The sequence below is a fragment of the Callionymus lyra genome, chromosome 1 (genome assembly GCF_982586985.1).
Source record: "Callionymus lyra chromosome 1, fCalLyr1.hap1.1, whole genome shotgun sequence".
NCBI lineage: Eukaryota > Metazoa > Chordata > Actinopteri > Syngnathiformes > Callionymidae > Callionymus > Callionymus lyra.
In genome coordinates this window covers 31,317,030-31,332,759 of record NC_141818.1, presented here as the reverse complement: position 1 = coordinate 31,332,759, position 15,730 = coordinate 31,317,030, and the positions used below count along the sequence as shown (strand labels likewise).

Here is a 15,730-nt window from a genome sequence, read left to right as displayed (position 1 = left end):
CAAATGTACTAGTTGTAAACAGTTTGTCCTGGTAGAAGACGCTTCAGGCCAGACTTCTCTGTCGGGGCCGGACCCTCGGAGACATCTGGGGAAGTGGCACAAAAAAAAAAAAGTCAGCCGATATATCTCTGTGGTCACATGACTGAACTTACTCCAAGCAGGTTTCGGGCGACGTATCCCTCTCTGTCCCCACATCTGGCCCACCACCACTCTGTCTCTTCGCCGTCGTCCCTCCTCAGCACGGTCAGCAGGTCCGCCTCCGCCAGTGGAAGCTCATCGTCGGCTTGCGGTTCATAATCCCAGAGCGCGTAGACCACGCCCCTATTCATCAGTCCAAACTGTTCTTCAACACCTGCCACGATCAAAGCCAAGTGGACACTTCAGTCCCCCTGCTAAGTTTATGACTGTGTAACAACAGTTTATATAGGAGAAACTGACCCTAACCCTAAATTTTTTTTTTCTCATCAAACAAGTGATCGCATTGATGGCATAACGTTAATATCAGCACAGGTTCAGTCTAATGTAAAGCAAATACACTGTTGTCTCTAGGTTCCTATCTCCCCCTGGTGTTACCTTGAAGGAACTGTGAGCAGGCAGCGTATCCTTCCTCCTGCTCCTCACACTTGTGCGCCGCCGTCTGAAGGTCACTATGTGTCATGGCAAACACAGCAGCTCCGGACTCCAGCAGGAAGCGGCAGAGCGGCAGGTTGTTACACGAGGCAGCGCAGTGAAGAGGCGTCCTGCAGAGAGACCTTTAGGGTGACATCGACTCTGAGCGGGTCTCACTCACCAGCCGTCACTGTCGGCAGCGTTAACGTTGACACCAAACTGGACCAGAAAGTGCACGATGTTGGCGTGTCCAGCGCAGACGCCATTGTGCAGCGGAGTGATGCCCTCATCGTTCGGGGAGCTGGGGTCCTCCACCTATGTGGTTAAAATAATCAAAACACTCAACCATGAGGACATTTGGGATTTAAAGTTGTCCGAGTCTCACATCGTAGATGACGCGCTGAACCAGGTCGTACTCTCCTTCCAGAGAGGCGTCCAGAAGCAGAGCCAGTGGGTTGAACCGGACTTTTGCTCTCTGATGACGCCGATCAGAGTCAGGCTTGCTGAGGATTGACTTTGGAACCTTAAAAACACACAGACAATTAATTATCAAAAATGAATCTCTACTTCACCACCCAGAAACTAAGATTTTCTTAATTCAACAACATATTTTAAAGGTGCCCTGTTTAGTGTAAATGGAAATTCCGCTAGTGGGGGAGTCTTTGTACAGACTTACCCATACAGCTGAGCTCCACTCTGAGGTCTTTGGGGGAGTTGGGCTCTGGTTGAAGCCTTGAGGCTCCACCACGATGCTTTCGGGGTACGGTGGGGGTGGGTATGAGCGGTATTCTGGAGGTAGAGAAGATGGTTGACTGGCTCCTTGCTCTTGATATGTTGGCTTGGAAGAACGTGGAGGAAGAGGAGGTGGATTTAATCTCTCCTCAGGAGTCGTTGCACACAGTTGGTCATCTCTTGCTGAAATCCCATCATCCTCTGCAATAGTGGACTGACAGTTTCCTGGAGCCAAATTTTCCATGGCAGCAAGTGTGGTCTTTTGGTAGAGCAGCTTTTGGATGTTAGGGCTCCCAGGAGCTTCTGGTTCACTGATAGAGTTTCTTTTCTTGAGTGGTCGCGGTGCATGGGAGTGAATCTTACGCCACTGGGCTTCAACGGAGGTGTCATCAACAGAACCTCGGAGAAGGTGGGATTGGAATGGAAGAAGCTTTGTAGGGCTGAGTAGTCGAGGGCTGGAGCACTCATCAAAGTCTGGGTGCACACTATCGTCTAGACGTCCATCTATTAAGTGTCCCACTTCGGAGTCAGAGTCTCCAAGGGTTCCAATGCTTGAGAAGACGGGCTTACCATAGACTAGAACATATAAAACACAAAAACTTTCAGTTCGCACATACAAGTACACTAAACAAATGCTTACCTGGCTGGCTGGACATCATCCCGCCTTGACTCATAGTTTGGTTGCCCCGCATCCCTGATGCTTTCTGGGTGTACATGGAGTAAATTGAAGAGGTCGTAAGGGTCTGGGGCTTCTTCGGTAAGGTGGCAAAGTCTGGCGTCTCAGGGTTGTAGGGGGAGACTGCCACAGCAGGTGGAGGCTTCTGCTTTTTTTTAAGGGGGAGTGTATTGTTGAATCCTCCCATCGTCCCAGGAAGACATTCAGAATGCAACCTCCCAGGGAGCGTCCCAGTGCTGTAAGAAAGTGATGACGAACTGGGTTTTCTGGGAAGCGGAGGAGGAGCAACAGTTGAACCCTTCAAACAGACAGAAATCATTGTTAGTGACACCCTCAGCATGGAGGGGGTAATGATGTGGTACCTGCTCTTCTCTGCGTCGTGTACGAGAAGGTAATTGAGGTGGGACATCAGAGTTTGAAAAGTCCTCCTGGTCTTTCTGGGCACCTGCAACAGTGTGTTAAGCCAGTAAGTCCCAACCATATTGCTGTTGGACCTTCTTTCCGATACATCGTCCAGCACTCATGTTTTATACTCACCCGAGTTCCGACCACAGAGGCGGGACATGCGTGGAAGTGTGGAAGCATGGCTGAGTCCTGAACCAGACCTTAAAAACATGCTGCTCCAGTTGGACGATTTGTTATTGTTTACATTACCACCTGCCAAAAACATGCATCAGCCATCTCCAACTTTATGGAAGTCACTCATTTTACCCTCAGCAGGCCTGTTGGATTTGGCCGGTCGTGGTGGTGGTTTGAGGGAAGAGCCGAACATGGGCAAGGTGAAGGTGCCATCAAAGTAGGCTGGCTTAGCAAGAGCCTCCTGGCGTGGGGGAAGAGGGGGTCCCGGAGACGACTGGATGTATGGACCCACTGCTGCCACTCTAGACTGAGCGAGGGCGCCATCACATGCGACCTGTCAACCGTGGTGCACAGAGAATGAGAAGAGAAGAGGCTCAGATGAAGTTCAGTGTAAAAGTGCTTCTTACCGGCACATTCTCCTTCTGCTGCAGTCCCGCCTTCTTCCTCCAGAGCCGTAGACGCAGCTCAGCGAGTCGCCGTTCTGTTGCTGCAGCTTCCAGGTTTGTGCTGTTCAAAGCTTCTCGGCGCTGCTGAAGCCGCCGGTTCTGATCAAAGTTCAGCTGATTTCTTAGCTGCCGGATAAATAATGGACACATCTGACACCTAGCTTCAGAACCTGTCTAAGGATTCAAGTAAAGTGGCTTTGCCCTTCTTACCTTGAGCTTGCTGCAGAGAAGCTCCAGTTCAGTAGACTTCTGTCGGTTTTGATGCGGCGTCGCTCCTCTGCTGTTCCTCAGCTCCTCCAGTTGGTCGCTTAGCTCTTCTGCTCTTAATGCTGCTACTGCTAGCTCCTTCTGCTTCTGCTTAAGGAGACTTTGGACCACTTCCACCTCCTCCACTGTTCAACACAAAAACACACACAAACACACACACACACTGTGACTCTGCCCCCTGCTGGCTGCCATGGTAATGATGTTGCGAATTTGACTCACCCAGTTTGGTGTTGTGTCTCCGTTTGTGCTCGACTTGGCCTTTCAGTGCTCGAACCCGCCTCAGTCGGGCCTCCTGGTTCTGAGCGTTTTCCTGCAGCTGCCGGAACCGCTGCAGTTCCGAGGACTTGTGCTGGTCGGACTCCTGCTGATGATGAAGATCCTTCAGGCTCCTCAGACGCTCCTCCTGCAACTCAAACTCAACTTCACACAACTACACACAACTCATGTAACTTCATCAGTCAGTGGGGTTCTGCACCACACCATGTTCTTGTTCATCACTGGGTCTCTGCAGGTCACATGATCCTTTTCTCTGTTTCCACCTGGAAACACAACCAAACACAATTTTCCAGAAATTAATGCACCGACACACATTAGCACAAATACACATGTCAACACACATGTCAACAGTGACCTGAGGGTCTTGGTGGTCTGTGGTGTCGCAGTAGGTATCGGACCTCGTCACTTTCGTGACTCCGCCTCCTCAGCAGCTCCAACATCTGCTCATTGTCGTCCACCACGCGTTCTGATTGGATAAGAGAAATTTAATGAACAGATAACTATCACAAGAGACAGCAGCGGCAGAGGACTCACCGGCGCCCCTCAACATCTCAGCCAAGTAACACTCCCCCTCCCCAACCTGCCTGCACAGCTCCAGAACATCCCGGCCCAGAGTTTCAGGTGTGATGGGAACCTCGCTGAAGTGCTGATCACTGTTGCTAAGATACACGGACAGCAGCGTCTGCCACAGACACACAAGAAGTTGATTATAACAGAACTTCAGGTTGAAAGTGGATCAGGGGAACTGGGTCAACATCTTCAGTCCTCTGGGACCAGCAAAACTGGACCAGCTCATGTCCTGAATTCAAATGATTAATGTGCTATTGTGTTTTAACAGAAGGACCAGATGTCAACCTGACTGAATCTGGTCCTGGAGGACTCTAGCTATGATCCAGGAAATTCTCATTTGATGAAAATGTTTGACATGTGTGATGAGGAAAGAATGATGGATGGGAGACGAATGATGAATGGATATGACGAGGTGATGGAGAGATGCTGGTAGAGATGTAGAAGTCCGGAAGGATGTGAGATAGATGGAAGGATGCTGATTAGATTGACACAGGTTATGAATAGATGTCTATGATTGACAGATCGATGGATGATGAGTGGCTGTTGCAATGAAACAAAATGAACATTTGATGTTTAACAGCGAGGGCGGATAAATGGATGAATCGATTATTTTGGAATTAATAAAAGACTAATGGAGAGGGGCTTGACATGCAGAGTATGATGGGATGGAGAGATTACAGATAAATCGATGAAACTTCACAGACTATTGTCTGTCTCTTTGTTCAACTGAAGATCTTAATCCAGCCTGGATTAAATTCAGGAGATTACACACACACACACACACACACACACACACACACACACACACACACACACACACACACACACACAATATTTAACACACTCCTTGAGCAGGTTCTCACCAGAGTCTTCACTCCTGGATTATCATCTCAATGAAAATATTAACATTTTGTCAATCAGGGAATTAGTGGATCAATAATCTGATCAATACTATCTTGTGTTTACATAACTGTTCTTTTCCAGACAACAGCCCAAACAACAGATTTTTGTGTGTTTTCCGGGCAGCAGCAGGTCACAGAGCCATCTGGACCAGGTCACGTGACCAGATTATTACAAACACACCCCCGCACACACACACTTTGCTTCAGATTACTGGGGTCTCTCGTGTGGAAAACACATTAGAAATTAGCTGAAGTTTCCACTCCTCTGTCACCAGCACACAGACATTTTGCGGTCTGATCCTGTTGGTGATGATCTTCCTCATCATCATCACACACATGATGAAGATTTGCTGCATCTCTTCATCTTCCTCAACCCCGCAAGTGTAGAACTTGTTGAACTCGTAGGATGCGTGTTTACTTGAGTATTTCCAGACCAGAAACTCACCGGCATCATTGTCTCCTGCAACGGGGCTCCACACATAGACCGAATCCTGCTGTCCATCGACACGCTGCCGGGACAACCGCACCTCCTGCGCGGACGGTCTCCTCTCTGCTGGTTACAGTGAGGCAGCACCTGCAGCGCGGAGGGGGGCGGTGCTTATCTTCTGACCACACCCGCCGACAGTTTCAGCTCAAAACAAACACGCGTTTGCCACCAGCACACCAAAGTAGCACATTTAATTTCAAATAGATATATAACAGCTAAAAATTTTTATGATATTTTACATTATCTTTTCAAAAACAATTTATCTCAATAAAGCATTTTCGGAGATATCCTTCTGGTCTCACCAGGACCGGAAGTGTGTCGTGATAACCAAAATATTGGCCTCATTGGATCATCCGTTTTTAAGGTAGTTACACAAAAGGAGCGACAACTATACATCTAAATAATTGCTATACACGTATTAAAAAAAAAAATTCACGTTTACACATAATAACAATCCGGATGTTTTATTGCGAAACCGGAAGTGCAAATGTTTTGTCAACACGTGTGCTACAGACGACCACGGAACTTCTAACATGTGATATTTGCGACATAAAGTACGTCGACTATTATCTGAAGGCTCGACTACCGAGATCAGTTTCGCCTTAATCGGATTGTTTTATTTCAGCTACGTCCGGTATTCTACACGTCAGGTAAACATACTTTTATCTTATACGACAACCTGGATTTGTAGAAAATGTAACTAAAGCCGAAGGTTGAACTGAATAACTAACACATGCGTGGCGCCAAACAATGAAAGCGTAACGCGAATATTTAGAAGAAATAAAAACGTTTTTATGAACTCTGGCTAGGTTAGCATGTTGCTAATGCTATCTACTCTCATCTTCGGTATAAGATGATGAAATGAATGACCAGAGCCATCGTTTGTAGATTTTATAAAATCATGTTTAAGACTTTTAGACCATTTTCAACGTTTAATTGTTGTCACTGATCACTGTTTACAATTCTCACAGTTCCTCATCTGTTTTCTCATGCAGTCAGTCATGAAGCCAAGTGGAGGACTAGAGCAGAGCAGTGATGAAGGTGAGGAGGACTCTGATATGGAGGAGAACTTCGTCCTGCTGACAGAGGGAAAGAGGGCGGGAAGGATAGAGGAGCACCAGGAGGAGGAAGAGGGGTCTGATGGTGAAGAGGATGGTGATGATGGTGGTAACGACGAAGAAGCTGAAGATGAAAATCTTGAGGATGATCAAAAAGATTCAGAGAGTGATGATGTTAAGAAGAAAGACGACGACAACAAAGGCGATGATGACAATGAAGACAATGATGATGACGACGACGACGACGACGACGACGACGACGACGACGACGACGACGACGCCGGCGACGACGATGATGATGATGATGATGATGATGAAGATGACAACGATGAAGATGACAACGATGAAGATGACGATGATGATGATGATGATAACAACGATGATGATGAAGATGACAACAATGAAGATGATGATGACAACGATGATGATGATGAAGGTGGTACTGATGACGGCTCGAGTAATCTTCAAACCAGAGAAGACGTTAAAAAAGGTTTCATACGTTGTAGATTTTTTCTCCTCGAACTCATTTAGTAAAAGTCTCTCTGGTGTCGCTGCAGAACTGTCAACGATGTCGTTCGAGGAATTGATAGAACTTCAGAACAAGGTCGGCACTAAAGCTTACCAGCAAGTGGCCTACGGAGATGACAAAGACGGTAAAAAGAAACGGCCCATGAAGCGGCTCAACAAAAACAGGTAATGAAGTGTTTGGAAAGTAATGTGTTTGATAATGTATTTTATTTATAATTTAGGTCTAATAAATTTGATCAGATAAAATATTGACATATACCTGCTTTGATGATATAGGTTTAAAAAGCTTGTAGCGACTAGATTGGGTGTAATAATGAAGATAATTGAATATAACGATAAGTCATACGAGCGGAAGGTGACAAAGAAGGTGCAACGATTCATGGTTCGGGAAGTGATGCCGTTGGTTTCATTGTTTAGTTCATTAATGAGATTCAAGTGTGATGATGGAGGTTCGATCATGAAGGTTAAAGGAAAGCTTGTGAAGAAGTTTGATGAAGTGACTCGTCTCTATGTATCGTTGCTCTCAGGCCGATGGAGGTTTCCTCTAAGCGTCCCGTCTCCTTTATCCGCCAAGTCGTCCCCGTCAAGAAGCCGGTGAATAATCAGATTGTTGGTGTGAGAAGCTCCGCCCCTTTTTGCTTGACCGGAACGTCTCGTGTCTGCAGATACACAGAGACCCCAGGTTCGACGACCTGTCGGGGGAGTACAAAGCCGACATCTTCTGGAAGACGCACAAGTTCATCGACGATGTCAGACGCAGAGAGATGGAGGTCAGAGGTCACAAGTCTCTGTCGTGTCTGTCATCAACAATCTGTGTTTTATTGGTTAGCTAATTGTTAGCATCATTGCTAGCTTGCAATAGTGTTTATCTGTAATGAGAGATTATTTATCAGCCAATTTTGCTACTCTGGGACAGAATCCAAAAAATCTTTATCAGAGAAACAGGTCAATACGTTAATACGTTTAAAAATAACAGTTTGTGGTTGTCTCGTCAAGGTGGTCCAAAAAAATTTGAAAAAGACGAAGGGTGTCCAGAAGAAGGAGAAACTTGACTTTCTGCTCAAGAGGATGGTGAGTCTTCACCTCCACGCCCTTACTCGCAGAGTTCCAGTGTCGGTTCTCCATTTTTTAATTTGCGTTCTGCAGAAAAACCAGCAGAGGGCGCGGGAGAGCGAGGAGCAGCGGCGAGAAAGAGAGCTGCAGTTCAAGAGGGAGCAAAGAGAACGAGCCAGTCAGGGAGCTCGACCGTACTTCCTCAAGAATTGTGAGTTTTGATTCTTACTACTTAATCTGTGCAACAACTGATGATTCGTGTGTGAAGTAAACAAACCATAATTCAAAACTCATTGTAACAGTGGTGGATTGTATAGAATGACACAAGAATCCAAACTTTATGGGAAAAAAATCTGTCAATCAAAGTGTGGGTTTGTTAAAAAAAACTGCTGTTTCTGATCTCAGCGGACAAGAAGAAGATCCATTTGGCCGAGCGGTACCAGCAGCTGAAGACGAGCGGTCGACTTGAGCAGCACCTGACCAAGAAGAGGAAGAAGAACGCTGGGAAAGATCGCAGGAAGCTGCCGCCGAAACAGAGGAGCTCAAATGATTGAGAGCGGGTCGGTGTCGTCTTGAGGTACCTCCGGGTCACTCGACACACACTAAAGGACTTCTCACAGAAATACTTCAGGGCAAACCATGTCCACTTTTTTTCTGTAAAAAGGTTGTTTAGTTTATTTGTAAACATAAAAGTACATTTCTGTTTTCTACTGTGAAATTAAAATAAACAGTTTTTATCCGCCATCTTTATCATACACCCTTTTACCCTTTTTACTCTGGTGTGATTGAGCAGGGGGAGTCATTCAGAACCACTTTGGTTTATGTCCTGAATCAACGTGATGATGGATTTTTTTGATGCCAGGAACTAACGTCAAGACTTTCAGGTACTATTTAACTTTTCTTTCTGATTCAGTTTCATGAGGGTTGGGACATGAGTAAGGAAATCTAGATCTTTTTAAAACATATTTGAATTCTAAAACCTGTTCACGAAAAAAAAGCATTGAGATGTGTCGCAAACGTTTGAACTTGTAACATACTTACAAGTTATACCTATTATTATTTGTAAGCAATATACAAATATTACCTACATGGGCTTGTGATTGAATAAATGTTTTTTTAATCCTTTAAAATGTGCATCCTTTTTTTATATAGATTAAGAATTAATAGATTATTTATACAAAGAAATTACATTTCTTGAAAAAAAAAAAGTTATTCAATGTCTCTGACCAACAATCTTATGGAGTAAAGATAAAGAAAATCTTGATTTGAAAATAGTAGCATGATTCCTAACTTTTAATTTGTGAATATATCATGAATGAAATGCTTCATATTTATGACTTTTAGTTTTACTAAAAGCTGTTACGATAAACCTGTGATTCGTTGGAAAGATTCAACAAATCTACAGAACTTTGGTGTTGATGGCACAGATCTGGCTGTACAGACACGAAGGTTTTAAAATAAAACGTTTGTTAAAAAAAGCTGGCGATCTCACCGGAACATCCTCAGACCTCCCGACTACCGGGAGCTGCAGCAGACACGGAACTACTAACAGGTGTTCATATACTTATGACAGATTTCCTCGCCGCTCCGGACGGTGGCGTCTCATTGGTGGGCGACGCGTCTGTGTGACTTTTTGGAATTTCCAAATTATTTGTAGAGAATTATCGCGCACGTGTCGAAGTGGAGTCACTCCCGAGTGTGAACTCACTTCAGCAACTGTCTGTCGAACCATGCATAGGGATGAGGGGCGTGGCCTGCCAGGGAAGCGCCACCCTCCACCTTTTTTTTTTTTAAGGTCCCTTTCAAACCGAATGGCACCAGAACTCAGAAGAGACTAGGACCAGAACCATGACTCCAGATACAGGACTCACCCTCTTGCTGATGTTCTGCTGCGGACTGCAGGTGAGCTTTGTGTGTCTGCTACACACTGCGTGTACTACATTGAACCACAATACTGCGCATATTGTGCTGTGCTGTGCGGCTAAAGTACTATTTAAGACCGAAACAAAAAACGTTGTACTGCAGACGCTACAAGGGTTTTGTTATAAAATGTACAGTTAAGGACGTTTAATCTAGACCTGGGCAGAATCAAATGTTTTTATTTGATTATTTTAGTTCAGTATAAATGTTTCGGACAAAAAAACATACATTTTATACTTCTTATTATCACTCTCTTCCAAAAAATAACTTAATTTCCAAAAAATCTATTGTAGGAAAATCCTTTTACATGAGATTTTTTTGTGTTGTTTAAACATTTTGTCAATATGTTTTACAATTTAAATTGGTGCTTTATTTATTGCAAATCAAGCTTTGGAATATTATTTATTATGATTTATGATTTTTCATTCTAGTCATAACATTCCAGCTGTTTTTCTTTGTTGGTTTGACTTAACTGCTTCTCATAACACGGCACTTTAGGATGTTCAGCGTCCTCCCCTGATGTTCACTTAATCACGACTTCACTGGCTTCATAAAAAGACTCTGATGAAACTGAAGTATGTATTTGTACTAGGAATTGTTCTAGAAATTCTACATAGACATAAATTAAGTTTGACATTCTTGAAACGTGGAAAAAGTTATAACAGGTGGTACTTGCCTTAAGTATACGCTCATGCATACCTGGTGTTTGTCGCCCCCTGCAGGTCGCATTAGCTTCAGCCTCATTTGAGCTTCAGATCTCATCGATGAACCCAAGTGGGTCCGATGCAGTCCGGTTCTGTCCCGCTGGCAGGTGCAAAATGTTCTTCCGGGTCTGTCTGAAAGAGTACCAGGTGACGGTGTCCCCAGTCGGCCCCTGCAGCTTCGGGTCGGCTTCCACGCCGGTGCTGGACTCACGCAGCAGCGAGGAGGTGCTGGTGGTTCTGCCCATCAACTTCAGCTGGCCCGTGAGTCCATGAGTTCTGGTGCTACGTTCTGTTTTTTTGTGCTGAGGTGTGTGTGTATTCAGAGGTGGTACACGCTGTTGGTGGAGGCGTTGGACTTTTCTGATTCTTCAGATGGTAAGCATTTGTTTGCAGAAACATTATGACCACCTGCAGTCTACCCCTGATGGAGATGTTGGTGAGATTTTGAACTGAGATTTTAACCAGGGACCTCCATTATATTTCAAAAGGTGGGTCTGTGTTGGTGGAGCAGAAGGTTCGGACCGGAATCATCCGGCCCGGTCAGCCGTGGCAGCGTCTGCAACACGACGCGGCAACGGTTAACTTCCTGTTTCAGATTCGGCTCAGATGCCACCAGAACTACTTTGGCCTGAGCTGCACAAAGTTCTGTCGACCAAGAGACGATGTGTTCGGACATTACGACTGCGATCGCCATGGAAACAAGACATGCCGTGTGGGCTGGAGTGGGCCGGACTGTAGCACTGGTCAGCCAACAGAGCTCATTGCAACATTTGTGTTTTTATGAACATGCGTGTGTTCACAGTTGTCTCTTTGCAGCTTTGTGTGGATTGGGTTGCAGTGCCGAACATGGATCGTGTAGACGTCCTGGAGAGTGCAGGTCAGATTCCATAGAACGCGTGCACGCACGTGATTTTGCACTGACATGCGTGTGTACTGTTTGTGTTCCAGGTGTCAGTACGGTTGGCGAGGCGAACGCTGTGACGAGTGTGTTCCTCACCCTGGATGTGTTCACGGCAACTGTGTGAAACCTTGGGAGTGTGTGTGTGACCCAAACTTTGGTGGACAGCTGTGTGAAAAAGGTACACATACTTAAGTATACCAGTATTCTGAACTGAATTTCAATCATTTCTATGTTGATTTTTTTTTTTCCAACAATTGATTTAAAGAAATTGTAATATTTTCAATACCCAAAGATTACCCAGCTAGTCAATTTTAACCTCCACATGTAAAACTAATTATGTTGTAAATAATTCCATTTTTAAAATTCAGTTATTCAATAAATTAAATTCTATATTGATCATGAAAGTAATTCAACTGTTAAAAAAAACACTGAAAAGCTCCAATACACACTACACTGTCTGCAGACCTGAACTTGTGTTCGTCGCTGCGTCCGTGTCTGAACGGCGGCTCCTGTAGTAACTCGGGTCCGGATAAGTTCCACTGCTCGTGTCCCGTCGGGCTCTCGGGCGTTCGCTGTGAGAGAGGTGGGAGTCACCATCTGTGGACTTTCAAGGGGAAAACGCTGACGTGTGTGTTGCAGATGAACGAGTGTGTCGGTCCTCACCGTGTGCGAACGGTGGCACCTGTGATGAGACACTTGGCGGCTTCCGGTGTTTCTGCCCCGCCGGCTGGACCGGAACCACCTGTTCCTCTAGTGAGACCCCTTTAACTGTTTGTATATTCACGTATGTGTGTATTCACGTGTGCGTTTCTTAGGTGTGTGTTCGCCAAATCGGTGTGCTCACGGTGGAACGTGTGTGAACGTCGGTGCCGGTTTCAAGTGCATCTGTCCGCCGCAGTGGTCCGGACGCACCTGCCGCATCGGTGAGTCCAACACCTTAAGAGAACCGAGAATTGACCTGTCAATCATTCATGCTTAATTCTCTTCCTCAGATGCGGACGAGTGTAACTCCGCCCCTTGTGTCCACGCCCACTCCTGCCGAAACCTGATAGGAGGATATTTCTGCCACTGTCTTCCTGGGTGGGCGGGGCCAGACTGTGACGTGGGTAAGAATTTGCCGCGTCAACAACAATAAAAGTTAAATGCTCCAAATATAATTATTGTCTCTTTAGATTTAAGAATCTGCAGGGGGCGCTGTCTGAACGGAGCCACCTGCCAGGCCACACCACAGGGGGGTTACAGGTGTGTGTGCACGGCCGGCCACAGCGGCGAACGCTGTGAGCTTGACGGGTGTTTAAAACGGCCCTGCATCAATGGTGGTCGTTGCCACGGTGAACGCTGCGTCTGTCCTCCTGGAACATCGGGAAGTCACTGCCAGGTGCGAGTCCACAAACATAACTCACGTTCATGCACAATCTGACGCACAAGCTTTTCCCGCTCCAGGCTTCAGACTCGGAGGGTTCCGCAGCAGATGCCATCGTGGCAGTTCGAATCCAGAGATCTGAGACTGACAGCGGTGAGTCACAGATGAGTTATTGCGTCCGTAAAACTCCCGATTGAACGGTTTCCTCTGCAGACCAGCAGGTGGTGCTGCTGGCCTGTACAGCAGTGGTGGTGTGGGTGCTGACGGCGGCAGTGTTGCTGCTGTGGTGCTGGAGGACTCGCCTACACGGGAGTGTTGGAGCCAGCTCGCTCTCGTCACAGGTGACCTGGAACAACAATGGCCGCCAAGTGCCTCTGGAGGTGACCGGCGAGGCAGGTGGTCATGACCAGCGTGTAGATCAGAGCCCAACACAAGAGCTAGGCACAGGTGCTGCCCAGGTGAAGCTGACAAAGATTGGTGACGCATTTGTGCACTGTCAGGACGGGAGGAAACCGTGATGAGATCTCTGAATGCATCTTAACTTCCTGTCCATCAACACGACGCCAGAATCTGCAGGTCCGGCTCCACCTAGTGGACGACTGACAGCAGTGGTGGCTCATGCTGCACTACTTCCTTTATGAATGTCCAACACCTGCTGAGGAACCCTGAACCTCGAACTGTTGCAGTGAACAACGACTTAATTTTAAAAAGTGCAATATTTGTACATCATCAATTTATTGATCATTTAAATGATCAACAATTGGTTTAACCAAATGTCGATGGTGAGCGGTGGATAAAGCCATAGGTTGATTAAATTACCTTTAATGTGAGAAAATCAATTCTCAGCGACATATAATGAACCGCACAGTGGTCACAATGTTAGTCTGAGCCTCGCGGAGACTCCACTTCAGTCCAGTTGAAGGTGGGACTCCCCTTGATTGGGGTCTCTGAGCCTTTGCGGGCAGCGTTCTTTGTCAAGTTCTGCATCAACCAGACGCCCAGGTGGAGCGTGATGGCGCTGCCACCCAGAATCCACAACCACTTCCTGCCAGGCCCGGGCATCACTTCTGCAGAAGAACAAGTGCAGAATTAACTTCAGTCATTTCCCTTTATTGTCCAGAAGATACAATCTTAATTAAATAGCTTGAATGCAGTGGGTAGGAAAGAGCAGAAGACTCTCCTGCAGCATTGTTCCAATGTTTATATAGTATATAATAATGTTAATAATGCATCATTAGTTTAAAATAATAGATTTCAAGAGTTATATAATTCACGTCACTTCTTGCGGTGTTAAAAAGTATAAACATCCACACAACTGTCAAACAGTTGATCACATTGATTTTGAATAATGGATATTGATAGCAACACTGATTTATTTTTAAATAATTCTAAAGAAACTAAATTGAATAAGTGTAATGACAAAAGGTTCAATGAAAGTGCACCTACATAACTTTGTCTTAGCAGCAGAAGGTTGTGTCACGTGGTTGATGGTGGCGGGTGCCGTGAGTTTGTTGTCTTTGGACTGAGATTCAAGCCGGATTTCATTCAGGGATCGCCAGCTCCAGTGGATCAGCACCAGAGTTGGAACCATTACCAGCAGAACCTTGTATCGACGCCAGAACTGTCGTATACCCATCATGTGCTTCTGTATTGAATACAAGAGATATTCATGTGGAAGGAACTACAGAAACCATAAAAATAAATTATTAACAATGGGATTTGTTTATCATTTATTCATTTTCTACCGCTTTATCCCTTATCAGGGTCGCGGGGAGACTTGAGCTTAAACCAGTTTCATCAGGCGAGAGGCAGGGGACACCCTGGACAGGACGCCAGTCTATCGCAGGGCACAAGCGCACGCACCCTCTCAATCGACCTCTGTATGTTTTTGGACTGTGGGAGGATATTTATTATGACAATGTAATTCTATATTTGTTTTTTACAGAAAAACAACACATTAGGCATATGACGTGTCAAATCCATTGGAATAAATGCTACATGTGTTTACAAAGAAAAACTAAACTAAGTAATGGCAACAGGATTTGACACTAGTTAGCTTGTGGCTAACATTGCACACCACACAGACGAGGTTTGGCACTTCCACGCGTGGATGACGAACTGATCATAGTTTACCAACTACATAAGATCTCGTCAAAAAAAAAGGCAACAAATTAAATGAGAGACTTACCAGATGATGTTTGACTTCACCTTCTCACCGTTTCAGTGGCAGCCATGTTAAAACACTGTCGTAACCGAGGTGTTCAGGTGAGTGCCTGATCAAAATCGTATCATAGTTGTAGTGAAGCACACAAATATAAAAAAAAAACATCGCAGTAAAAAAAACCCGATCATTTGTTAAACATTTTATTTTTTGGAGTTATCTACCATGACGGTTTGGTTGGTTTCATTCCTTATGACTACTACTTCCTCAAACTATTCAGGACCCACGCAAGGCGGAACTTTTGAAAACAATTGATGAGTTATTCAGGCATTACGTATGATAAATCGTATATTGTACTAAAAAGGTGACCTTATCCACCCATTCTGTTCCATTTTATTGTGTTACACACATATGTCTCTTATTTTAATTTTTTATTTTTTATTTTATTCATCCCTTTCATTTTTATTATTTTATTCCGTAATGCCCCCACAAAATATC

At 45.2% G+C, this 15,730-nt stretch overlaps 3 protein-coding genes across 3 annotated transcripts; 2 read left to right on the top strand and 1 right to left on the bottom strand.

The window, feature by feature from the left end:
• On the bottom strand, positions 1-5,508 carry LOC148088955 (apoptosis-stimulating of p53 protein 2-like). The gene is made up of 17 exons (XM_087782912.1): positions 5,503-5,508; positions 4,120-4,303; positions 3,941-4,051; positions 3,790-3,848; positions 3,529-3,712; positions 3,253-3,434; positions 3,004-3,168; positions 2,729-2,930; positions 2,555-2,674; positions 2,380-2,462; positions 1,982-2,315; positions 1,286-1,917; positions 995-1,132; positions 791-924; positions 574-740; positions 153-352; positions 1-85 (listed from the first exon to the last, which is right to left on the bottom strand). Exons 1-17 carry the CDS (start codon positions 5,506-5,508, stop codon positions 44-46), a joined length of 2,943 nt encoding a protein of 980 aa, XP_087639038.1. The 3' UTR covers positions 1-43.
• Positions 5,509-5,815: 307 nt separating this feature from the next.
• LOC148088954 (ribosomal RNA processing protein 36 homolog) lies at positions 5,816-8,927 on the top strand. The gene is made up of 8 exons (XM_087801673.1): positions 5,816-6,194; positions 6,540-7,092; positions 7,160-7,295; positions 7,658-7,724; positions 7,796-7,900; positions 8,127-8,201; positions 8,277-8,394; positions 8,589-8,927. The coding sequence occupies exons 2-8, from the start codon at positions 6,546-6,548 to the stop codon at positions 8,735-8,737; spliced, it is 1,197 nt and encodes a 398-aa protein (XP_087657799.1). The 5' UTR covers positions 5,816-6,194; positions 6,540-6,545; the 3' UTR covers positions 8,738-8,927.
• A 68-nt stretch (positions 8,928-8,995) lies between these two features.
• LOC148088953 (protein jagged-1a-like) lies at positions 8,996-14,138 on the top strand. The gene is made up of 14 exons (XM_087801661.1): positions 8,996-9,067; positions 9,979-10,085; positions 10,826-11,068; positions 11,131-11,182; positions 11,296-11,550; positions 11,624-11,684; positions 11,756-11,886; positions 12,172-12,291; positions 12,348-12,461; positions 12,524-12,631; positions 12,701-12,814; positions 12,881-13,086; positions 13,152-13,224; positions 13,285-14,138. The coding sequence occupies exons 2-14, from the start codon at positions 10,032-10,034 to the stop codon at positions 13,587-13,589; spliced, it is 1,836 nt and encodes a 611-aa protein (XP_087657787.1). The 5' UTR covers positions 8,996-9,067; positions 9,979-10,031; the 3' UTR covers positions 13,590-14,138.
• Positions 14,139-15,730: the final 1,592 nt, after the last annotated feature.